General features: G+C 43.4%; 1 protein-coding gene across 2 annotated transcripts in view; it reads left to right on the top strand.

The window, feature by feature from the left end:
- Nucleotides 1-225: 225 nt before the first annotated feature.
- LOC131899338 (fibrous sheath-interacting protein 2-like) overlaps nt 226-25562 on the top strand; it is a 41328-nt gene continuing 15991 nt past the window's right edge. The window contains exons 1-8 of one of the 2 annotated variants that reach the window (XM_059250768.1): nt 226-447; nt 844-969; nt 1614-1775; nt 2403-2492; nt 2817-2959; nt 4236-4377; nt 5009-5119; nt 5612-5729. In XM_059250768.1, coding sequence (XP_059106751.1) covers nt 349-447; nt 844-969; nt 1614-1775; nt 2403-2492; nt 2817-2959; nt 4236-4377; nt 5009-5119; nt 5612-5729 — 991 coding nt within the window. In that variant the 5' untranslated portion in view covers nt 226-348. The remainder of the gene's footprint in view (nt 448-843; nt 970-1613; nt 1776-2402; nt 2493-2816; nt 2960-4235; nt 4378-5008; nt 5120-5611; nt 5730-25562) is intronic. The other variant, XM_059250769.1, reaches the window with a different exon arrangement.

Genomic DNA, 25562 nt, shown 5'->3' with positions numbered 1-25562 from the left:
GCAATGTCTTTGTTGGCGACGTCTTTAGAAACCAACAATGGTAGAAGTGGCATCTGTTAGAGCTACTTCTGTTGGAGCCACATCTACTTTGGAAACTTCTACTGGGTGACCTCCGCTGGTATGACGTGTCTTAAGGGCGACGCCCATTGGGCGTGGCCTGGAGGGCGCCCACTAAAAAACGTCAGCAAAGCAGCATTGTGATGTGTGCGTTCTTGAGGTCCTGTTACCAGGCTGCCTAGGGCCTTGGCTCAGTCTTGATCCGGACACCGGAGAAGACAGTCGCAGGAAGGGAGACCAGAAGACAGTCCACTCCCTCAGCCTCCAGCCCTTGGGGGTTGACGGGTAGCCATGGACTTGTACCTGAACAACTGTTTGAAGGCTGCCGAGGCTGCTGCCTCCAAAGCGGCTTCTGGCAACCTCAAAACTGACAAAGACACTTGTAGTACCGTGAGTGGTGGCCCCTCCATAGTGTCCATTTATTCATTGCCCTTCTTTCTGGGTCAGGGCAGGTTTCAGGCCAGCAGGTAGAATCATGGGGAAAGAATCTGGCTGAGGGGCAGGAACAGGACAGACTTTTTCACGGTGGAACCTCCCACCTTCTGACCAGGGCAACGGTTGACTCAAGGTGCCACTGACTTATACTAGCCTGGGCAGGACCCAGAAGTAGGGTGCTGGCTTAGGAAGTGGGGAGGTAAGGCCTTCTTGGTTTGCAGCCAGGCAGTTCCTTCCACCCAGGTGCCTAGCAACCTGGGTTGTGCTCTCTGGTTCAAGTGTGACAACTGATGTAAACTAAATGAACACTTCCTAGTAGAAAAGACAAACATTCACATTTCTTTCCCACAGAAGAGACAGAAACCTGTTGTTCCAAAGATTGGACCATCTAGCCTGTTGGACTTGCCCCTGGGGGCCAAACTGCCCATTATCCCAGGAAGTACTAACATATTCTATACCACAAATATAAGTGAAAAGGTAAACTACGTTTTAATGGTGTTTAAGTGATTTTCTTTGTCCTTTTTAGCTGTTAAATTTGAAACATTTTGTTATGATTGCACTTTGTATATCACCTTCAGTTTCACACAAATGGAATGAAATGAGCTGCAATGTTTTAAAGTCTTTAAACTCACTTTAATGATAGAAAGCCCCAGAAAGAGCTGCAATCACTCCATCTAGACTTTTCTTCAACCACGGTCTCAACTTGACAGGTTGTGGTCTTTCTGGCCGACACATATACAACATGCTGATTTCTGCTTCTGTGCCTTGGTTCATCTGGCTCCTGAAACTTTCCATGTACTCTCCTCTCTTTGCTGACAGTCTTTCCTGACCTATGTATACAGGAATTGGACTAAGGTTGAGGCTATAGGTATATTAAGCACAAAGTTCATAAATAGTATTCCACGTGCCACCTCTAAAGTGAAAAATAGACTGGGAGAAGAGAGGGAAGTTGAAAGGCATTATATTTACCCAGATCAAACCATTACATTCTTTCACTTCAGTTTCTGCTTGTATATTTTATTTTCAGTGAACATTCTAATTCTTTCAATAAACTGATGTTTAAAAGTATATTTTCATGAATTTTGCATTTGCAATAATTTCAAATATGTTTCTTTTTGCAGCTTTATCGGCCTTCTTTTGGTTTTAATCTTAGTGATCCTTACTGTAGACTCATGGAAACCACCTACCAAAGTCTTCATGATCCACACCTTAAAGCATACTTCAGACGAAAAGACATGCTCAAGAAACTAAGACAGGGAGGCTACATCACCAGCAATAACAAAGTGCGTGGAGGCCTACTTCTAACCAGCAAAATCTAGGCGCTTGCTAGGTGCTTTTGCACCTCTGCCAACTTCTCATAGACCACTAGCAGATATCACAGAAAGAAGTCAGTAAAATGCTTAGTGTCGGGTGGCTGTTTTTTCCTTTAAAAGCTGCTTTATAGTTGACAATTTTTCAGTGATGGGAAAAGATAATTACAAATTTGGTATGTGAATGCACTGACACATTTATTTTCATGTCTCTAAAGGAACTTTGACTTGGAGCTATGTTAGTGAACTATTTAGAAAATCTCTAGTGGGTCATCAACTGTCTAAAGATCCTGACTACCCAAATGTTACAAAAACACCATTTTTTTTTTTTTTTGGTTTTTCGAGACAGGATTCTCTGTGTAGCTTTGTGCCTTTCCTGGATCTCACTCTGTAGACCAGGCTGGCCTCGAACTCACAGAGATCCACCTGGCTCTGCCTCCCGAGTGCTGGGATTAAAGGCGTGCGCCACCACCTCCCGGCCCAAAAACTTCATTCTTACATTCGATCCTAAAGTTGTTACTAAAATGATAGTTCTTCTTCTCTTCTATAAACGTGTTGTAATTTTCAAAATGTATAATGTTTTTCATTTTGAATTTGTAGGTCATATGTTCCTTAAAAGAGCTGAACAAATACAGACAATATCTTACCACTCTAAAAATTGACTTTGAGAGAAATTATGTCAGGGAACAAGTAAGTTAAATATTTGAGTTTGTTTTATTTGAGACCCATAAAAAAGATTTGTGAAAAGCTAGGCCCTTTGCACAATATTTTCTTAAAATATTCCAGGAATAAAGTCCCTACAAAGAATCTTTAAAAGATAGAGATCCCATTTGATTTTTACATATAAAAACTTTATTTGTGGAATGAGGCCATGCAAGGCCTAAAAGCTGGTTAGCAGAATTAACAGTTAGTAAAACTCAGAACATTTACTTAAGATTAAATTTAAAGAAAATATATCAAAGGAAAGGTTTATTTCTGTCAAGCATCTGACATCCAGTAATTGTTTTCTTACAGAAAATTATAGAAAGCCAGGTGAATAAGCTGAACGAAGAGAGACGAGCTTGTCACGAAGCTGCCGCTGCTGCCTCATTTCAGCAGTGGCTGTTAAGAGAAGGGAAGAAGACTTCCCCGCATCAAGACCGATTAATAAAACGAAGGTAGAGTCAGGTGTAGCTGGAGAATTTCTCTCCAGCTCCCGCCACCAAGTCCCGCCAGTCTCAGAGCCCACTTATAAAATAAACACACAGACTCTTACATTATTTAAACTGCTTGGCCATTAGCTCAGGCCTGTCATTGTCTAGCTCTTACTCTTATATTTAGCCCATTTCTATTAATCTTTACTTTGCCACATGGCTCATGGCTTACTGGTACCTTACATCTTCCTTGTCCTGGCGGTGGCTCCAGGCAGTCTCCCTCTTCCTTCCTGTTCCCTCAATTCTCCTCTCTGTTAGTCCTGCCTATACTTCCTGCCTGTCCACTGGCCAATCAGTGATTTATTTATTGACCAATCAGCAACACATTTGACATACAGACCATCCTACAGCAGTCAGGGTTCGAGTATATTTTAAAAATGGGCACAATAGAGACCCCGAAAACTGCAAAAACACTAGAAAGAATAGAACATGGAGCCAGAAAGTTACTAGACACATTTAAGGCCCCCAGCATTTTCAACATGGGGAACTAAAGAGGTATATCAAGGGGGCCTGCTCTTCCAGTGGACTAGGGTCTGAATCCCAGTACCCACATGGTGGCTCACAACTCTCTGTAACTTCAGTTTTAAGGGATCTGATGCCCTTCACAGGCCCTGCAAGCACGTAGTGCACACAGACTTACATATGGACAAAACACCAATACACAATTTTTTAAAAAAATTAAATTATAAAAATGACATCAAGAGGCACAAGGATTGGGAACCTTGTTACTAAGGCTAGGAAGGTCAGTTTCTACCTGAGAAACTGGAGCTGCCAGGAGACCAAGAGGTAAGTCAAACTGTTATTGAAGAAATGCAAAATAGAAATCACTGATCTAGTGAAAGCCAGGTCTGTGGTACCAGAGGGAGAGAGAGTATCTTTAACACATGTCAAACATGAGTTTAAGTAAATTATTTTAAAGTCACAATGACCATATTGCTGCAACTTTATCTGATGCTAATGTAAACATGCCATTCCTCTACCAAATGGATATTTTCCTTCAGCTACTAATCACACATTACCATATAGAAATCAAGCCGCAGCCTTAGAAGCTAAAGGGAAGAATTGTATGGTTTTTTTTTTCCAAAAAGTTCATCATAATTGAAAGCCAGTTACTCATTATGTGGCTCCTATAATCCATACATTCATCTCAGAGTACACCAGAATACATGTTGATATTCCAGAGTTCCAGAGTGGCAGGTATCCTGAAAGACTTACATTCCTTTGTTTCATTTCTACTTAGACATTTGTGTATGATTAATAAAGAACTAGACAAAATTGAAGACACCTTGGGGAGAAGAAACACACTGCAGTTAGAAGAAGAAGACAGACTACATTGGTATAGTGTTCAAACAAAACTGAATCAACACAAACAGATTGAGGAGGTGAGGATCAAATTTTAAATGGGTAACTTGCATGGTTCTTTTATTTGTAAACAACTTGAACAGATTCACTCTATCCTTTGAAGTTATTTCAGTTTAGACAGGAAACACAGGCCAGCTAGAAGGATTCACTGGGAAAGGCACTTCTGGTGCAAGCCTGGTGACCTAAGTTCAAGGTCCAGAATATATGTGAAGTTGGAAGCAGAGAGCTCAGTCCATAGAGTTGTTCTATGACCCCCACATGAGTTCTGGCGTGGCTCTTTGTTTAGTTTCTCTGTCAGAATACCTTTAAGAGCAGCCAAGTACGTGTGATAACTTCCCTGAGGTAGAAGTCAACACCCTTTTGCCAGTATCTTTTGAGATTCATCTTCAAAGTCACATTTTGTGCTGGCTTCATGCTTGTAATAACAAAATGATTTCTTTCCTCTTCCACTTCATCATATCCAGCAGGACAGTCCCAGTGAATGGCAGATAGATAAGCACATTCACAAGTCAATGCAAGACTTGCTTTATTATTGACCCAAAATGTGTTAGGCCATTGATTTGCCCTAATTTGTGTATTGGTTGTAGAAAAAGAAAATAGTTTCAAAATGAAATAGACATATGGTGAGAACTGTAATGGCATGTCCCATAGGAATGGCAATCCAAGGAGATGACACTTCTATCAAAGATCGGAGAAGAAGTTAAGAGAGAAGCAAAAGTTGACGAACGTCGGCGAAAAATCAGAGAGGAAATTAACCAAAAGGTAGTTAGCTTTTGCTGGACTTGGGCTGTCTTAAGAAAGGCTTTTGCCACAATTTTATATTTTAAAGTATGAATTTTCAGGAGATAGTTATTGATGGAGCCCCAATCGATATTGATTCTAGCCCCAATCTATAATTCAAGAGTCTCCAGAAAGTTAAATTAGCTTGAGTTGTTACTAAAATATGCTTTTTCTCAACAGTAAAGGAATTGCCTAGCATGTACAAGACCTTAGCTTAAATTTCCAGACTGTAAGACAGCATGAACACATACACATATGCACACATGCCTATTTACAATTTCATGCTGAGTCATAAAAGGAAACTTGCCTCTTAGTACCTCTCTTCAAATTCGTTGTAAATTTAGATATCTCCAGAAAGGAACAAAGGTCTACCTCAGGAACATCATCACATTTGAAATAATCTATGTTGTATTTTTACTGTCAGGTTTGTATTTGAATTTGAAACATATTTAATGTATTTTTCATATTTTGCAGAAACAAGTAATGCTTCAAAAAAGAATGGCCTACCATTTACAAAAACTGCAAGGAAAAGATAAAAAAGAAGAAAAGCGGGAAGCAAGTGTCCCTGAAAGCAAAAGACAACCTGAAACAGGTGAGAGAGATAGGAGAGAGAAAATAAAAGACATAGTGGATGAGTGGAAGCTGAGCAACAATGTATTGACTATTAGTGGCCACATAAAACCACCTTATGCTCACACATTTTTTTAAAAAGGCCCCTGCAAAAGTAAGTACTAGGATCCCTCAATTCCTGTGTCAAGTACTCAGTGACGCACTTTCCAGTTACAGATCCAGTTAACAAAAGTATATGCACAATACATATAGGGAACAAGTAAATACGTAGTTTAACAAACAGCCAGGAAGAGGAGATAGCATGTACACTCAGGTAAGAAATCCAGAAGCAGATGAGAGAAGTAAGTTGAGGCAGGCAGTAAGAAAACATCAAAAAGTGAAGAAAAGTTTAACAAGCCAGTAAGAGTAGAAATAAATTAGAGAAGGTAGATCAAGAAAGGGATAGTAGACAAAGATCGAGAGAATATTAAAATGTACAAAGCAAGTAATAGGGAAAGAAGAACAAAAATCTTGGAAAGGAGAAAGCACCTAGTAGGCAAAGATGATACAACAAGAACTAATGAAGGCAAGGAGAGAGCGAAGAAAGACCAGGAGCACCCAGTAGACTCCAGCATGAATGCATTTGTGGGAGTAGAGAGAGATGAAGACAATTAGAGACGAGATAGGAGTGAGTAGAGGAGGAAAGGTAGACAAGGAGGGAAAAGCCAGTAGGAAAAGAGTAAAAAGACTGTGATGGTGAGAGAGGGGTTTGAAAAGGATTACTAAGGAAGGAATTCCAATGAACTTGTAAAGGTGTGCAGAGATATCTAAGAGACTTCAGCCCTACAAAGTTAAATAAGTGGAATGCTTTTCTAAAAGTAAGTAAAAGGTAAGGAGGGAAAGAGGGGACTGTAAGTTACAAAGGGGAAAGGGGCTTCGATGAAGGGAGACAGTACTCTTTAAAAGGAAATAAAGAGAGGAGACAGCATACTAGTCTGAAAGAGGAAGAAAGAGAAAATGAATGCAGGAAGGAGGAGGAACAGAGATAGCAGGGAGGGTGGGGGGGAGGAAACAGAAAAGGAAAGAGAGGAGAAAAAAGGAGGAGGATGGGAAGGGAAAAAAGGAAAGAAGATAAAACAAGAAAGAGAAGGAGCAAAAGAAGGTACATAACAGGGGCAAGGGTAGGGAAAAAAAGGAAGGAGAGAAGGAAGAAAAGAAGGGGGAGAATTAAAAGGAATGAAAAGAAGGAAGGGGAGTGAAAAGGATGAGAACAAGAGAAAGAGAAGAAAGAGGAAGAAGGGGGAGAGATGACAACAAGAGGAAGAAGAAAAGAGGAAGGAGAGGAAGATCAGAACAAAAGGAAGAGGTAAAGAGGAAGGAGAGTAAACATGAGAACAAGAGGGAGAGGTAAAGAGGAAGGAGAGGAAAGATGAGAACAAGAGGAAGAGGAGAAAGAGGAAGGAGGGAGGGGGAAGGATGAGAACAACAGGAAGAGAAGAAAGAAGGAGGAGGGAGGAGGAAGGATGAGAACAAGAGGAAGAGAAGAAAGAGGAAGGAGGGAGGGGGAAAGAGGAGACCAAGAGGAAGAGAAGAAAGAGGAAGGAGGGAGGGGGAAAGAGGAGACCACGAGGAAGAGAAGAAAGAGGAAGGAGGATGAAGGATGAAAACAAGGGGAAGAGAATAAAGAGGGAGGAGACAGATGAGAACAAGAGGAAGAGAAGAAAGAGGAAGAATGGGAAAGATAGGAAAGAGGAAGATAAGAAAGAGGAAGGAGAGGGAAAGATGAGAACAAGAGGAAGAGAAGAGGAAGAAGGGGAAGATGAGAACAAGTGGAGGAGAAGAAAGAGGAAGGAGGGGAAGGATGAGAACCCAGGAAGAGAAGAATGAGAAAGGCGAGGGAAAGATGAGAACCAGAAGAAGAGGAGAAAGAGGAAGGAGGAGGATGAGAAAAAAGAGGAAGAGAAGAAGGAGGGGGAAGGATGAGAACACAGGAATAGAAGAATGAGAAAGGTGAGGGAAAGATGAGAACAAGAGGAAGAGAAGAAGGGAGACGGAGGGGAAAGATAACAATAGGAGGAGGAGAAAGAGGAAGGAGGGAGCAGGATGAGAACAAGAGGAAGAGAAAAAAGAGGAAAGAGGGATGGGGAAGGATAAGAACAAGAGGTAGAGGAGAAAGAAGAATGAGGAGAAAGATGAGAACATGAGGAAGAGAAGAAAGAGGAAGAAGTAGGAAAGATGAGAACAAGAGGAAGAGAAGAAAGAGGAAGGAGGAGAGGGAAGTATGAGAATAAGGGAAAGAGAAGAAGGAAGAAGGAGGGGGAAGAATGAGAACAAGAGGAAGACAAGAAAGAGGAAGGAGAGAGTGGGAAGATGAGAAGAAGAATGAGAAGAAAGGAAAAAGTGAGAAGGATGTGAACAACAGGAAGAGCAGAAAGAGGAAGGAGAGTGGGAACGTTGAGATTAAGAGGAAGAAGAAAGGAATGAGAGTGAAGGATGAGTACAGGATGTAGATGTAACCAACCGTCTTATTAAATAAGAAACACAGAGCCGATTCAGAGAAGAAAGCCAAGAGGTCAGAACTAAGAGCCTTACCCTTCCTGCTTCAGCTATCCTGCTTCAGCCAAGAGAGCTCTCCGAAAAAAAGAGGCCTACTTCCTGTGTGTATGTCTTTAAATAGTCTAGATGTTCTGCCTTCTCATTGGTTGTAAACTAAACACGTGACGGCCTTGTCATTGCCTGTATGTACCGCCCTCCAGGTCCTTAAAGGCGTGCACCACCACCGCCACGCACTTGCTATGGCTCTATAACTCTGACCCCCAGGCAACTTTATTTATTAACATACAATTAAAATCACATTTCAGTACAAGTAAAATATCACCACAACAGGAGGAAAAGAAGAAAGAGGAAGGAGGAGAACGATGAGAACAAGAGGGAGGGAAGAAAGAGGAAGGAGGGGAAGAAAGAACAAGAGGAAGAGAAGAAAGAGGAAGGAAGGGGAAGGTTGAGGACAAGAGGAAGAGAAGAAAGAGGAAGGAGGGGAAGAATGAGAAGAAGAGGAAGAGAAGAAAGAGGAAGGAGAGGGAAGGATGAGAACAAGAGGAAGTGAAGGAAGAGGAAGGAGGTGTAAGGATGAGAAAGGGGGAAGAGAAAAAAGGAAGGAAGTAGGGGGAAGAATGACAACAAGAGGAAGAGAAGAAAGAGAAAGGAGAAAGATAACAAGAGGAAGAGAAGAAACAGGAAAGAGGAGAAGGATGAGAATAAGAGGAAGAGAAGAAAGAGGAAGGAAGGAGAGTGAAGGATGAGAACAAGAGGAAGAGAAGAAAGAGGTAAGAGAGGGAAGGATGAGAACAAGAGGTAGAGAAGAAAGAGGAAGGAGGAGAAAGATGAGAACAAGAGGAAGGGAAGAAAGGAAGGAGGTGAAGAATGACAACAAGAGGAAGGAAGAAAGAAGGAGGGGAATGATGAGAACAAGAGGAAGAAAAGAGAGAAGAAGGAGGAGGAAGGATGAGTATGAGAGGAAGAGAAAAAGGAAGGAGGGAGGGGGAAAGATGAGAACAAGAGGAAAAGGAGAAAGAGGAAGGAGGGGGAAGGATGAAAAAAGAGGAAGATAGGAAAGAGGAATGAGGTAGAGGGAAGCATGAGAACTAGGGGAAGAGAAGAAGGGAACGAGGGGAAATGATGAGACCAAAAGGAAGAGAACAAAGAGGAAGGACGGAGGGGGAAAGCTGAGATCAAGAGAAAGGAAGGTAAAGGATGAGAACAAGAGGAAGAGAAGAAAGAGGAAGAAGGAGAAAGATGAGAACAAGAGGAAGAGGAGAAATAGGAAGGAGAGGGAAGGATGAGAACAAAAGTAAATGAAAAAAGAGGAAGGAGGGGAAAGATAAGAGAAAGAGAAAGAAGGGAGGGAGAAAGATGAGACCAAGTGGAAGAAAAGAATGAGGAAGGAGGTTGAAAGATGAGAATAAGAGGGAAAGAACATAGAGGAAGGAGGCGAAAGATGAGAACAAGAGGAAGAGAAGAAAGGAGAGGGAAGGATGAGTACAAGAGAAAAATGAGTGAGAGGGAGGATGGAGGTTGAAGGATGAGAACAAGAGGAAGAGGAGAAAGGATGAAGGGAGAAGGATGAGAACAAGAGGATCAGACGATAGAGGAAGGAGTGGGAGGGATGAGAACAAGAGGAAGAGGAGAAAGAAGAAGGAGGGGGAAAGATGAGAACAAGAGGAAGAGGAGAAAGAGGAAGGAGGGGGAAAGATGAGAACAAGAGGAAGAAAAGAAAGAGGAAGGAGGGAGGGGGAAAGATGAGACCAAGAGGAAGGGAAGAAAGAGGAAGGAGGGTAAAGGATGAGAACATGAGGAAGAAAAGAAAGAGGAAAGAAGTAGGTTGAAGGATGAGGACAAGAGGAAGGGAAGAAAGAGGGAGGAGAAAGATGAGAACATGAGGAAGAGGAGAAAGGAGGGAGGATGAAGATGAGAACAGGAGGAAGAGAAGAGGAAGCAGGCAAAAGATGAGAACAAGAGGAAGAGAAGAAAGAGGAAGGAGAGGAAAGGATGAGAAGAAGGGGAAGAGAAGAAAGAGGAAGGAGGGGGAAGAATGAGAATAACAGGAAGAGAAGAAAGAGGAAAGAGTGAGAAGGATGTGAACAACAGGAAGAGCAGAAATAGGAAGGAGAGTGGGAACGTTAAGAGGAAGAGAAGGAACGAGAGTGAAGGATGAGTACAGGAGGAAAAGAAGAAAGAGGAAGGAGGAGAAGATGAGAACAAGAGGAAGAGAAAAAAGAAAGGAGAGGAAGAATGAGAACAAGAGGAAAAGAAAGAGCATGGAGGGGGAAAGATGAGTACAAGAGGAAGAGAAGAACAAGGAAGGAGAGGGAAGAATGAGAACAAGAGGAAGTGAAGGAAGAGGAAGTAGGGGGAAGAATGAGAACAAGAGGAAGATAAGAAAGAGGAAGGAGGGGTAAGGATGAGATAAAGGGGAAGAGAAGAAAGAAGAAGGAAGTAGGGGGAAGAATGAGAACAAGAGAAAGAGAAGAAAGAGAAAGCAGGAGAACGATGAGAACAAGAACAAGAGAAGAAAGAGGAAGGAGGGGTAGGATGAGAATAAGAGAAAGAGAAGAAAGAGGAAAGAAGGAGGGTGAAGGATGAGAACAAGAGGAACAGAAGAGGTAGGAGGGGGAAGAATGAGAACAAAAGGAAGAGAAGAAAGGAAGGAGGGGGAAGGATGAGAAAAAGAGGAGATAAGAAAGAAGAAAGAGGGAGAGGGAAGCATGAGAACTAGAGGAGAACAAGGGAAGGAGGGAGAATGAATGATGAGAACAAGAGGAAGAGAAGAAAGGGGAAGCAGGCAAAAGATGAGAACAAGAGGAAGAGGAGAAAAGGAAGTAGGGAGAAGAATGAGAACAAGAGGAAGAGAAGAAAGGAAGGAGGAGGAAGGAGGAGAAACAGAGGAAGATAAGAAAGGAAAGAGAGGGAAGCGTGAGAACTAGAGGAAGAGAAGAAGGGAAGGAGGGAATGATGAGAACAAGAGGAAGAGAACAAAGAGGAAGGAGGGATGGGGAAAGCTGAGATCAAGTAGAGAAGAGGAAGGAGTGTGAAGGATGAAAACAAGAGGTAGAGAAGAAAGGAAGGAGGAGAAAGATGACAACAAGAGGAAGAGGAGAAAAAGGAAGGAGGGGGAGGATGGGAACAAGAGGAAATGAAGAAAAAAGGAGGAGGGGGAAGGATGAGAAGAGGAATAGATAAAAGAGGAAGGAAGGGGAAGAATGAAAACAAGAGAAGTGAAAAAAGGAAGGAGGAGAAAGATGAGAACAAGAGGAAGAGAAGAAAGTGGAAGGAGGGGGAAGAATGAGAACAAGAGGGAGAGAAGAAAGAGGAAGGAGGGAGAAGGATGAGAATAAGAGGAAGAGGAGAAAGAAAGCATGGGGAAGGAAGAGAACAGGAGGAAGAGAAGAAAGAGGAAGGAGGGAGGGGGAAGTATGAGAACAAGAGGAAGAGAAGGATGAGAAAGGAGGGGGAAGATTGAGAACAAGAGGAAGAGGATGAGGAAGGAAGGAAGGGGAAGGATGAGAACAAGAGGAGGAGAAGAAAGGAAGGAGGAGAAAGATGAGAACTAGAGGAAGAGAAGAAAGAGGAAGGAGGGGCAAGATGAGCATAAGAGGAAGAGGAGGAAGAAGGAGGAAAAAGATGACAAGAGGAAGAGGAGAAAGAGGAAGGAGGGGGAAGGATGAGAACAGGAGGAAGAGAAGAAAGAGGAAGGAGGGATGGGGAAGGATGAGAACAAGAGGAAGGGAAGAAAGTGGAAGAAGGTATGGGAAAGAATGGGAGAATGAAATAAATAAAGGTGGGAAGAGAGAGTATAGGTGGGAAGAGGGAAGGAAGAATTGGGAGTAGGGAGAGGAAGTGGTGGGAGGAGGGAGGGAAGAGGATAGAGGTGGGATGAGAGGTGGGAGGAATGGTGGGAATAGGGAGGGAAGAGGTGGGAGGAGGGAGGGAAGAGGTGGGAAGAGGGAGGGAAGAGGTGAGAGAGGGGTGGGAGGAGGGAAGGAAAATGAGGGAGGAGGGATGGGAGGAGGGAGGGAAAATGGAGGAGGAGGGAGATAAGAGGTGTGACAAGGGGTGGGAAGAAGAAGGGGAAGAGGTCGCAGGAGGGAGAAAAGAGGTGGGAGGAAGGGTGGGAGGAAGAAGGGAAGAGGTGGGAGGAAGGGTGGGAGGAGGGAGGGAAGAGATTGGGAGGATTATTGGGAGGAGGGAGGGAAGAGAGTAGGGAGGGGTAGATGTAGGAGGGAGAAGAATATGGTGAAGAAAAAGATAGGAGAAATAGGGATGAAGAAAGGAAGGAAATGGAGAAGAAGGAGAGGAATCAAAGGAGGAAGAAAGTACAGAAGGAAGGGAAGCTAGGGAGAATAGGGACGAAAGAAAGCAAGGAAAATGGACAAAATGGAGTGAAAGTCAAAGACAAGCAGGAGAAGAAAGGAAGGACATTTAAAAAAGAAGAGGGAATTATGGGAGAGATGCTTGAAAAGGAGGGGTCCAAAGACTAATTCAGGGCTTGTAGGGGGAGGGTTATTAGTTTTTGAAAATACAATATGTAGACAGATTCATAGGTCTGAATTTTAGAAAAATAAACCAGAAAGAAAACACAAAACAACATGGCAGGAAAAGAGAATCAGAAACAAGGCAAGAAAAGAAAAAAATTGAATAGGAAGAGCCAATAAAATGTGAGCTCATGAAAAGAGATGGAAGGAGAAAGGGAGAATGGAGGAGATGAAGAAGAGGCTAGAAAGGGGCCAGGCAGAAGATAGAAAAGCAAAAGGAAGATTAAAAAAGCAAACATGAACGAAAGTAAAGGCATAGAAAAAACCCTAAAACAAAACCTGCAGGGAAAACTTGTCGGGATAAAAGGTGAACTACTGGAGACAAAGTCAATTAGCATGATGTGGAACTAGTGAGATCAAGTCCACTATGGGTAGGAGTCATTTTGAAAAGGCATGAAAAGACTTGAACTAGAGATTATGCTAGGTAGATAGGTAGGAGAGAAGAAAGGGTAAGATAGAAAGAAAACCCTCAAGAGAACAAGGAAATCTGGCACAACAGGAGGACCCAAAATGTAAAAGGCTAAAAATACACGGGTGATTCACTAGAAAAGTGAATCAGCATAGACTGGATTCTAAAAAGCAGCTAGTAAATTAAGACAATATACAACCTCAGGAAGGAGAGCAAAGGCTTAGCAAACAGGAGCCTGAGAAGCCAGAGAGATGGTTCCATGGTTAAGAACACTTGCTGTTCTTGCCAAGGACCAAGCTTGGTGCCAACACCAACATCAGGTGACACACAGACACCTTTGACTCCAGTTCCAGGGATCCAGCACCCTCTTCTGGTCTATGCAGGCCCCTGCACACATGAGCTGCTCACTCCTGCACTCAGACACACACACACACACACACACACACACACACACACACACACACACACACACACTGAATAAAATAACAAGAGTTTGTAAATAGAGGAAGAGAGGGGAGACATGGAGGGGGAGTGACAGGAAACGTAATGAAGGCATAGGAAGAAGGGGAAAGGGGGATTAGTGAGGATGAGTGAGAGAAAGTCATCAGAGAAGGCAAGAAAAGAAAAGGCAGGGTGGGGAGAGCAAAACTATAAAAATGAGTAGGAAAACATACCGTTTTTAGTATTTGGGAATCTGATCATGAAAGAAAAATGAAAAGGAGCAAGTAGGTGACATAGATTTGCAACAGTAAAAGAGATTTAGAATTCAATCCAAATATAAACACAGTAGATGATAACAGGAAACACCTTAAAAGGATGAAGCCAGGGAATGGGGAAACAGCTCAGTAGTTAAGAGAACTGACCGCTCTTGCAGAGGACCCAGGTTTAATTCCCAGCACCCACATGGAAAGAAAGAAAGAGGAAGGAAGGGGATGGTGGAGAACAAGAGGAGAAGAAAGAGGAGAGGGGGGAAAGATGAGAACAAGAGGAACAAAAAAGGAAGGAGGGAGGAGAAAGGATGAGAACAAAAGCAAGAGTAGAAAGAGGAAGGAAGTTGGGGGAAGAATGAGAACAAGAGCAAGAGAAGAAAGAGGAAGGAAGTAGGGGGAAGAATGAGAACAACAGAAAAAGAAGAAAGAGGAGTAGGAGAATGATGAGAAAAAGAGCAAGAGAAGAAAGAGGAAGGAGGGGGAAGGATGAGAACAAGAGGAAGAAAAGAGGAAGGAGGAGAAAGATGGGAACAAGAGGAAGAGAAGAATGAGGAAGGAAGGAGGGTGAGGGATGAGAACAAGAGGAAGAGAAGAAAGACGAAAGAAGGGGAAGAATGAGAACAAGAGGAAGAGTAGAAAGAAGAAGGAAGGAGGGGGAAGAATGAGAAAAAGAGGAAGAGAAGAAAGGAAGGAAGGGGAAGGATAAGAACAGGAAGAAGAGCAGAAAGAGGAAAGAGGGAGCGGGAAGGATGAGAACAAGAGGAAGAGAAGAAAGGAAGAAGTTGGAAAGATGAGAATAAGAGGAAGAGAATTAAGAGGAAGGAGGGAGTGGGAAAGATGAGAAGATGAAGAGAAGAAAGAGGAAGGAGAGGGAAGGATGAAAACAAGAGGAAGAAAATAGGAAGGAGATGGGATGGATGAGTACAAGAGGAAGAGGAGAAAGAGGAAGGAGGGGGATATATGAGAAGAAGAGGAAGGAGAAGGAAGGATGAATCAAGAGGAAGAGAAGAAAGCGGGTGGAGCGGGAGGGATGAGAACGAGAGGAAGAGAAGAAAGAAGAAGGAGGGTGAAAGATGAGAACAAGTGGAGGAGAAGAAAGAGTATGGAGGGGAAGAATGAGAATAAGAAGAGAAGAAAGTGGAAGGAGAAGAAGGATGAGAACAAGAGGAAGAGAAGAAAGAGGAAGGAGTATGGATGAGAACAAGAAGAAAAGAAGAAAGAGTAAGTAAGGGGAATGTTGAGAACAAGAGGAAGTGAAGAAAGGAAGGAAGGAGAGAGAAAGATAAGAACAAGAAGAACAGAAAAAAAGGAAGGAGAGAGGAGAAAGGATAAGAACAAGAGGAAGAAGAGAAAGAGGAAAAAGAAGGAAGTATGAGAACAAGAGGAAGAGAAGAAAGAGGAAGGAGCTGAGGGATGAGAACAAGAAGAAGAGAAGAAAGGAGGAGGAGAAAGATGGGAACAAGAGGAAGACAAGAAAAAAGGAGAGGAAGGATAAGAACAAGAGGAAAAGAAGAAAGAGGAAGTAAACAGGAGGAAGGAGGAGAACAAGAGGAAGAGAAGAGGGAGGAAGGAGGCAGAAAGATGAGAACAAGAGGAAGAGACGAAAAAGGAAGGAGTGAGGGAGAAATATGAGACCTAGAGGAAAAGAAGAAAGAGGAAGGAGGGTGAAGGATGAGAACAAGAGGAAGAGAAGAAAGAGGAAGGAGAGGGAGGGATGATAATAAGAGGAAAAGAAGAAAGGAAGGAAGGAGGGTGAAAGATGAAAAGAAGAGGAAGAGAAGAAAGAGGAAGGAAGGAAAGAAGGAAGGGGAAGGATGAGAACAAGAGGAAGAGAAGAAAGAGGAAGAAAGGGGATAAATGAGAACAAGAGGAAGAAAAAAAGAGGAAGGAGGGAGGGGGAATGATGAGAACAAGAGGAAGAGAAGGAAGAGGAAGGAGGGGGGAAGATGAGACCAAGATGAAGAGAAGAAAGAGGGAGGAGGATGAATGATGAGAACAAGAGGAAGAGAAGAAAGGAAGGAGCGGGAAGGATGAGAAAAAGGGGAAGAGAAGAAAGAGCAAGGAAGTAGGGCGAAGAATGAGAAGAAGAGGAAGAGAAGAAAGAAGAAGCAGGCAAAAGATGAGAAAAAGAGGAAGAGGAGAAAGGAAGGAGAGGGAAGGATGAGAACAACAAGAAAAGAAGGAAGAGGAAGGAAGGAGAGGGAAGTATGAGAACAAGAGGAAGAGAAGAAAGAGGAAGGAGAGAGTGGGAAAGATGAGAAGAATAGGAAGAGAAGAAAGGAAAAAGTGAGAAGGATGCGAACAACAGGAAGAGCAGAAAGAGGAAGGAGAGTGGGAACGTTAAGAAGAGGAAGAAGAAAGAGGAATGAGAGTGAAGGATGAGTACAGGAGGAAAAGAAGAAAGAGGAAGGAGGAGAATGATGAGAACAAGAGGAAGGGACGAAAGAGGAAGGAGGGGAAGAAAGAACAAGAGGAAGAGAAGAAAGAGGAAGGAAGGGGAAGGTTGAGAACTAGAGGAGAAGAAAGGAAGGAGGGGAAGAATGAGAAGAAGAGGAAGAGAAGAAAGAGGAATGAGAGGGAAGGATGAGAACAAGAGGAAGTGAAGGAAGAGGAAGGAAGAAGGGGAAGAATGAGAACAAGAGGAATATAAGAAAGAGGAAGGAGGGGTAAGGATGAGAAAAAGGGGAAGAGAAGAAAGGAAGAAAGTAGGGGGAAGAATGACAACAAGAAGAGAAGAAAGAGAAAGGAGGAGAAAGATGAGAACAAGAGGAGGAGAAGAAACAGGAAGGAGGGGAAGGATGAGAATAAGAGAAAGAGAAGAAAGAAGAAGGAAGGAGGGTGAAGGATGAGAACAAGAGGAAGAGAAGAAAGAGGTAAGAGTGGGAGGGATGAGAACAAGAGGTAGAGAAGAAAGAGGAAGGAGGAGAAAGATGACAACAAGAGGAAGAGGAGAAAGAGGAAGGAGGGTGAAGAATGAGAACAAGAGGAAGGAAGAAAGAGGAAGGAGGGGAATGATGAGAACAAGAGGAAGATAAGAAAGAGGAAGGAGTGGGAAGGATGAGTATGGGAAGAAGAGAAAAAAGAGGAAGGAGGGAGGGGGAAAGATGAGAACAAGAGGAAAAGGAGAAAGGAAGGAGGAGAAAGATGACAAGAGGAAGAGAAGAAAGAGGAAGTAGAGTGAAGAATGAGAACAAGAGGAAGAGAAGAAAGAGGAAGGAGGGGGAAGGATGAGAAAAAGAGGAAGATAAGAAAGAGGAAGGAGGTAGAGGGAAGCATGAGAACTAGGGGAAGTGATAAAGGGAAGGAGGGGGAATGATGAGAACAAGAGGAAGAGAACAAAGAGGAAGGACGGAGGGGGAAAGCTGAGATCAAGCGGAAGTGAAGAAAGAGGAAGAAGGAGAAAGATGAGAACAAGAGGAAGAGGAGAAATAGGAAGGAGAGGGAAGGATGAGAACAAGAGGAAAAGAAGAAAGAGGAAGGAGGGAAAAGATAAGAGAAAGAGGAAGAAGGGAGGGAGAAAGATGAGACCAAGTGGAAGAAAAGAATGAGGAAGGAGGTTGAAGGATGAGAATAAGAGGGAAAGAAGATATAGGAAGGAGGAGAATGATGAGAACAGGAGGAAGAGAAGAAAGAAAGGAGAGGGAAGGATGAGTACAAGAGGAAAATAAGTAAGAGGGAGGATGGAGGTTGAAGGATGAGAACAAGAGGAAGAGGAGAAACAGGTGAAGGGAGAAGGATGAGAACAAGAGGATCAGAAAATAGAGGAAGGAGTGGGAGGGATGAGAACAAGAGGAAGAAAAGAAAGAGGAAGGAGGGGGAAAGATGAGAACAAGAGGAAGAAGAGAAAGAGGAAGGAGGGAGGGGGAAAGATGAGACCAAGAGGGAGGGAAGAAAGAGGAAGGAGGGTAAAGGATGAGAACATGAGGAAGAAAAGAAAGAGGAAGGAAGTAGGTTGAAGGATGAGGACAAGAGGAAGGAAAGAAAGAGGGAGGAGAAAGATGAGAACACGAGGAAGAGGAGAAAGAGGAGGGAGGACGAAGAATGAGAACAGGAGGAAGAGAAGAAAGAGGAAGGAGGGGAATGATGAGAACAAGAGGAAGAAAAGAAAGAGGAAGGAGGGGTAAGGATGAGAACGACAGGTAGAGAAAAAAGAATAAGGAGGGTGGCAGAAGGATGAGAAGAGGAAGAGGAGGAAGAGAAGAAAGAGGAAGGAGGGGAATGGTGAGACCAAGAGGATGAAAAGAAAGAGGAAGGCGGGGTTAGGATGAGAACAACAGGTAGACCAAAAGAAAGTGAGGGTGAGGGAAGGATGAGAACAAGAGGAAGAGGAGAAAGAGGAAGGAGGGGAAAGATGAAAACAAGAGGAAGAGAAAAGAGGAAGTAAGGGGAAGAATGAGAACAAGAGGAAGAGAAGAAAGGAAGGAGGGGAAGGATGAGAAAAAGAGGAGATAAGAAAGAGGAAGGAGGGAGAGGGAAGCATGAGAACTAGAGGAGAAGAAGGGAAGGAGGGAGAATGATGAGAACAAGAGGAAGAGAAGAAAGAGGAAGCAGGCAAAAGATGAGAACAAGAGGAAGAAGAGAAACAGGAAGGAGAGGGAATGATGAGAAGAAGGGGAAGAGAAGAAAGAGGAAGGAGGAGGAAGAATGAGAATAACAGGAAGAGAAGAAAGAGGAAAAAGTGAGAAAGATGTGAACAACAGGAAGAGCAGAAAGAGGAAGGAGTGGGAATGTTGATAAGAAGAGGAAGAGAAGAAAGGAACGAGAGTGAAGGATGAGTACAGGAGGAAAAGAAGAAAGAGGAAAGAGGAGAACGATGAGAATAAGAGGAAGAGAAGAAAAGGAAGGAGGGGAAGAATGAGAACAAGAGGAAGATAAGAAAGAGGAAGGAGGGGGAAGGATGAGTACAAGAGGAAGAGAAGAAAGAGGAAGAAAGAGAAAGATGAGAATAAGAGGAAGAGGAGAACAAGGAAGGAGAGGGAAGAATGAGAACAAGAGGAAGAGAAGAAAGGAATGAGGGGAAGAATGAGAAGAGGAAGAGGAGAAAGAGGAAGGAGAGGGAAGGATGAGAACAAGAGGAAATGAAGAAAGAGGAAGTAGGGGGATGAATGAGAACAAGAGGAAGCTAAGAAAGAGGAAGGAGGGGGAAGGATGAGATAAAGGGGAAGAGAAGAAAGAGGAAGTAGGTGGAAGAATGAGAACAAGAGGAAGAGAAGAAAGAGGAAGGAGAAGAAAGATGAGAACAAGAACAAGAGAAGAAAGAGGAAGGAGGGGAAGGATGAGAATAAGAGAAAGAGAAGAAAGAGGAAAAAAGGAAGGTGAAGGATGAGAACAAGAGGAAGGAAGAAAGAGGTAGGAGGGGGAAGGGTGAGAACAAGATGTTGAGAAGAAAGAGGAAGGAGGGGCAAGATGAGCATAAGAGGAAGAGGAGGAAGAGGATGGAAAGGGAAGGATGAGAACAAGAGGAAGAGAAGAAAGAGGAAGGAGGAGAAAGATGACAACAAGAGGAAGAGGAGAAAGAGGAAGGAGGGTGAAGGATAAGAACAAGAGGAAGAGGAGAAAGAAGAAGTAGGGAGAAGAATGAGAACAAGAGAAAGAGAAGAAAGAGGAAGGAGGGGGAAGGATGAGAAAAAGAGGAAGATAAGAAAGGAAAGAGGTAGAGGGAAGCATGAGAACTAGAGGAAGACAAGAAGGAAAGGAGGGAATGATGAGAACAAGAGGAAGAGAACAAAGAGGAAGGAGGGAGGGGGAAAGAGGTAGAGAAGAAAGAGGAAGGAGGAGAAAGATGAGAACAAGAGGAAGAGGAGAAAAAGGAAGGAGAGGGAAGAATGAGAACAAGAGGAAGAGAAGAAAGAGGAAGGAAGGAGTGGGAAAGATGAGTACAAGAGGAAGAGAAGAGGAAAACGTTAGAAGGATGTGAACAACAGGAAGAGCAGAAAGAGGAAGGAGGGTGTGCAAAAGTTGAGAAGAGGAAGAGAAGGAAGAGGAATGAGAGGGAAGGATGAGTACAGGAGGAAAAGCAGAAAGTAGAAGGAGGATAAAGATGAGAACAAGAGGAAGGGAAGAAAGAGGTAGGAGGGGGAAGGACGAGTACAAGTGGAAGAGAAGAAAGAGGAAGGAGGAGAAAGATCAGAACATGAGGAAAAGAATGAGGAAGGAGAGGGAAGAATGAGAGCAAGAGGAAGAGAAGAAAGAGGAAGGAGAGGGAAGGATGAGACCAAGATGAAGAGAAAGAAGAGGAAGGAGGGAGGAGGAAGGATGAGAACAAGAAGAGGAGAAGAAAGAGGAAGGAAGGGGAAGGTTGAGAATAAGAGGAAGAGAAGAAAGGAACGAGGGAGGGAGGAAGATGAGAAGTGGAAGAGAAGAAATAAGAAGGAGGGTAAAGAATGAGTACAAGAGGAAGAGAAGAAAGAGGAAGGGGGGAAAGATGAGAACCAGAGGAAGAGAGGAAAGAGGAAGAAGAGGGAAGGATGAGAACAAGAGGAAATGAAGAAAGAAGAAGGAGGGGGAAGGATGAGAACAAGAGAAGCGAAAAAAGGAAGGAGGAGAAAGATGAGAACAAGAGGTAGAGAAGAAAGAGGAAGGAGGTGGAAGAATGAGAACCAGAGGAAGTGGAGAAAGAGAAAGCATGGGGAAGGAAGAGAACAGGAGGAAGAGAAGAAAGAGGAAGGAGGGAGGGGGCAGGATGAGAACAAGAGGAAGAGAATGAGGAGGGAAGGAAGGGGAAGGATGAGAACAAGAAGAGGAGAAGAAAGAGGAAGGAGAAAGATGAGAACTAGAGGAATAGAAGAAAGAGGAAGGAGGGACAAGATGAGCATAAGAGGAAGAAGAAGAGGATAGAAAGGGAAGGATGAGTACAAGAGGAAGAGAAGAAAGAGGAAGGAGGAAAAAGATGACAAGAGGAAGAGGAGAAAGAGAAAGGAGGGTGAAGGATGAGAACAAGAGGAAGAGAAGAAAGAGGAAGGAGGGATGGGTAAGGATGAGAACAAGAGGAATGGAAGAAAGTGGAAGAAGGTAGGGGAAAGGATGGGAGCATGAAATAAATAAAGGTGGGAAGAGGGAGTATAGGTGGGAAGAGGGAAGGAAGAATTGGGAGTAGGGAGAGGAAGTAGTGGGAGGAGGGAGGGAAGAGGATAGAGGTGGGGTGGGAGGAGAGAGGAAAATGTGGGAGGGATGGTGGGAATAGGGAGGGAAGAGGTGGGAGGAGGGAGGGAAGAGGTAGGAAGAGGGAGGGAAGAGGTGAGAGAGGGGTGGGAGGAGGGAGGGAAAATGTGGGAGGAGGGAGTTAAGAGGTGTGACAAGGGGTGGGAAGAAGAAGGGGAAGAGGTGGCAGGAGGGAGAAAAGAGGTGGGAGGAAGGGTGGGAGGAAGAAGGGAAGAGGTGGGAGGAAGGGTGGGAGGAGGGAAAAGAGAGAATAAGGTGAAGAAAAAGGATAGGAGAAACAGGGAGGAAGAAAGGAAGGGAATGGAGAAGGAGAGGAAGCATTTTTCTGGCCTCAGGGCACCACGTACGTGTGGTGCACAGACACACATTTGGCAAAACACCCATACACATCATAATGAAAATGTTTTTAAAATCAATACTTAAAGAAAGTTAAAAGAAAGAGTTAGGGAGAAAAAATTAGTATGTGGAGCCAGTAAAAAGACAGTGTGAGAAAAATGAAAGGCAGGAAAAAGAGAGGTAAAGGTTGATAGAATAAGGAGTAAGAAAGAGAAGGAATTGAAGATCAAGGGAAAAGAAAGAGGAAGGACAGAAGGTGAAGAAAAGTGAAAAATAGGAAACAAGAAAGACAGGAAAAAGGAGGGACGGGGGAAGCCAAAGAATAAGAAAAAGACCTTCAAAAAGGAAGTGAGTGGAACAAGACATGGCACAGACCTGTAATCCCAGGACTTGGGAGGTAGAGGCAAGATGATTATGAACTCATGGCTAGCCTGGACTACACAGTGAGTGTCAGGCCAAGCTTGGCTACAAAGTAAGACTTTGTCTCAAAAATCAAAAGAGGAAACCGAAAGTGATGTGGAAATGAGAGAAGAGGGATGAAAAAGAGGAGCCAGTCCAGAAAGGCAAGATGGATTGTTGGAGAAAGCCAAAGGTTTAAGAGCAGACAGTAAAATCAGAACAAGAAAAGATGGGTTCCAATAGATACGACTGTGCAAGGAGAAAATAGTATATTTAAAAGGAACTTTGCACAGAAGTAGTAAAAGAAAAGAAAACCGGAAGCCAGGAAAGACAGTGAAGAAGGAAAGGGGGTTTCAAAGAAAGGAAGAGTCAGCCAGCAGTTACAAGAGTGTTCTCAGGACAATTGCAGAAAAGAGAGCCAGACCCCCGAGAGAGCACAGGCCAGTGGAAACCTAGTCAAGGAGGAAAGTGGAGCTTGGGAGATGCAAAATTCAGAGGAATTTCAGAGGAGAGAGGCAAAGGGCGGGGAGGATCGGGTTAAAGGGACCTAGGAACTTTTGCTGAGGACAGACCGGGGTGGTAGGATATCCCCCGGGGAATGGTAGAGAACAAGGGAGCAGGCTGGGCACTGGGAAAGTGGTGTGTGAACTGATGCAGCAAGGGTTTTCTTCAAGCTGGGTTTTCTATGGAAGTGCACTGATGGCCTAGCAGAAAAGTTATGAGCCTAACTTGAGTCTGGTCAGCAAGAATCTTGGCCAGTAGGGAGAGAATGAGGAAAGCAGAAACATCAGTAGAACAATGTAAGACAGAGGGTGATTGCATCAGCCTTGTGGGGGGAGAGGTAGATACAAGGACAGACTGTAAAGGCAAAATTCAGGGCCCAAGGATGTAGGCTCAGGCCCTCCTTTCCATTCCCAGAACTATAAAAGGGATGAGAGGGACTGTAGAGATGTAGGAAATTAGAAAACCAATACAAACCAAGTCAGAAAAATAAGAAAAGCAAATGGAAGGTAGGAACAGAAAAAAGAGAGGAAAGGAGTACGTGAGGCATGGAAAATCAGGGAAGGAGGCAGCAAGGAAAGGCAGCCTGCAAAGCAGGCAAAAAAACCAAATAAAAGGAAATGAGAGTTAAGGAGACAGAGGAAAGGAGAATAGAGGAAGGGAGGGCTTAGGAAGATTAGGTTAGAAGAAGTTTTAAAGGCCCTCATACAGTGTTGATAATGAGGAGAAAGCTACTTTTTTTTTTTTTTTTGGTTTTTCGAGACAGGGTTTCTCTGTGTAGCTTTGCACCTCTCCTGGAACTCACTTGGTAGCCCAGGCTGGCCTCGAACTCACAGAGATCTGCCTGGCTCTGCCTCCCGAGTGCTGGGATTAAAGGCGTGCGCCACCACCGCCCGGCTGCTACTTTTTAAAAGCCTATAAAACACCATAAAGAAAGATGTTTGACAGTTGTGAAGGTGAGTAATTGCTTTGATAGACACACAGTTGCTAGAACTTTAAGTGGAAAAGCCGGGAAAAGAAAATACTGGCATGAGACAGGGAGAAAAGGAAGGGGTGGGGCAGCGAATGGTTCAGGAAAGTAAGTGATATTTATAGAAAGGAAGTATGGTTTCAAGATATGCTTTCAGTCTCTAGTCAACTGAGTTGAAACTCTCAACTCATCAAGCGATTTAAGCCAAATCCAGATGGATGAGGGCAAGGGGCTCCTTCCCTCACCCTTACTTCTTCACCTTTCCTTGTCTTTTTTGTCCTGCATGATCCATAGTACTGGTTTTTCAAAAGTCAGTAGTAAAGACAAGATAAAAATGCAGGAAAAGGAAAAGAAAGAAAAGTATGTATTCAAACATAAGCAATATGAAGAGAATTGAAAAGGAATCAATGAACAAAGAGAAAAGGAAAGCTTACAAAGGATGAGTCAGTGAAGAGTTGAAGGAGAGGGAATGTAAGACTGAGACGTAGAGACCAGTAACAGAGTGCAATTTTATGGTGGGGACACATTTTAGAAGTAAGAGTCAAGAAAAAAAGACAAAAACACCCCCCAAAAAACCAGAAAACTGATCATTGATGATAGAAGATAGCTGGATGGATGGATAGAAAGAGAGAAAGAAAGTGAGAAAGAAAGATGGATAGATAGATAGATAGATAGATAGATAGATAGATAGATAGATAGATAGATAGATATAGATAGATGGATAGATGGATGGATAGATTAGCAGGAAGGTAAGTGAATAGGTAAATCGTGGTAAGAAAGAAAAGGAAAAATGTAAAAGAGTCTAGTAAAATAGTATATGAAAGAGAATGAGCCAAAGGGAAGATGATTTTAGAGGCAAAACCAGATAAAAGAGGGAAGGAAAGATGTAAGCGCAATGGCAGCAAGCAGCAATCTGTGGTGCTTCTAGTTACAAGTTGCTGGGGCCCTAGGTTCCTGTCCTCTGGACAGTGAATAATGAAGCCCTCGGACTTAAATTGAGTGCTTCGACCAATGTCATTTATTAGAAAGATAAACTCCTAAAGCACGAGGAGTTCCAAGAGAGGACACCATTAAGTGGCAAGGGCTATGTGCTTTTAAATGGTCATGGAGCAAAGAGGAAAATTGGAAAATTGTGGGTAAGGAGTTAAAAGGTGACTTGTCGTCTGATACACTAGATGATAAATTCCTTTCCTGGCACCAGAACTCCATGATGAGCTAAAATAATTATCTAAATGTCATCATTCAGAGGAATTTTGATTCATGAAGCACCTGTAAGATTTCTCATGGGACTTGCCGGGCGGTGGTGGTGCACGCCTTTAATCCCAGCACTCGGGAGGCAGAGCCAGGCGGATCTCTGTGAGTTCGAGGCCAGCCTGGGCTACCAAGTGAGTCCCAGGAAAGGCACAAAGTTACACAGAGAAACCCTGTCTCGAAAAACCAAAAAAAAAAAAGAAAGAAAGAAAGATTTCTCATGGGACACCTGGGATTGGTGTCAGGAAATTCACTTGAGGTAGTTGGAGTCAGGGTCTTCCTGGGGCTAAGTGCATAACAGTCTAACTGTCTGTCTCCTGCTTCAATCCTCCCTCAGAACAGGTGGCCCTAGCTGCCATTGGTGTGGGGAGAGGAGAATTAGGGCAAAGACAGTTAGTGCTACTTCAGGCTGAGAAAGGATATGGAAGATTGACGGCAGCCAGGGTTCCTATTTAAAGGTCTTTCTAATGACCTAGGATACAAGGCAGAAGACCCATTTCAGGTTATGTGGACATAACCATCTGAAGTCTGGTGGATCTCACAACACAGAGTACACTCAGAAGTGAGAAAGTCTAAGGCCCTCTAAGTTTAAAGGACCACATAAGCCACTGAGTTAATGCTTTACTCGATCTTTAATGCCTGAATGGTGGAGGCCAAGTAGATTGTAGACCTTGGAGGAGATAGCAAATATTTAACTGGAGTTCAAGTCTAGGAAAACGAGTAGACATGAAGAAACTCTAAGGGTACATCAAGACTTTGTGGATGGTTCCAAGGAAGGGCAGTGTTTGTCAACCTATTGGTCATGACCCCTTTGGGGTGGCATATCAGATATTCAGCATATCAAATATTTTCATTATGATTCAAAATAGTAGCAAAATTACAGTTATGAAGTAGCAAGGAAAATAATTGTGTGGATGGGGGTCAGCACAGCATAAGGAATTGTATTAGAGGGTCCCAGCATTAGAAAGGTTGAGAACCACTGCTTTATAGGAACTGACACCAGACCATAAGGATAGTTTGTGATCTGGACCAGAGGCAAGGGGAGGAG

Source organism: Peromyscus eremicus, chromosome X, assembly GCF_949786415.1.
Source record: "Peromyscus eremicus chromosome X, PerEre_H2_v1, whole genome shotgun sequence".
In the NCBI taxonomy this organism is placed as follows: domain Eukaryota; kingdom Metazoa; phylum Chordata; class Mammalia; order Rodentia; family Cricetidae; genus Peromyscus; species Peromyscus eremicus.
Note: the sequence above shows the minus strand (reverse complement) of the source record. Positions and strands in the feature narration are given on the sequence as shown.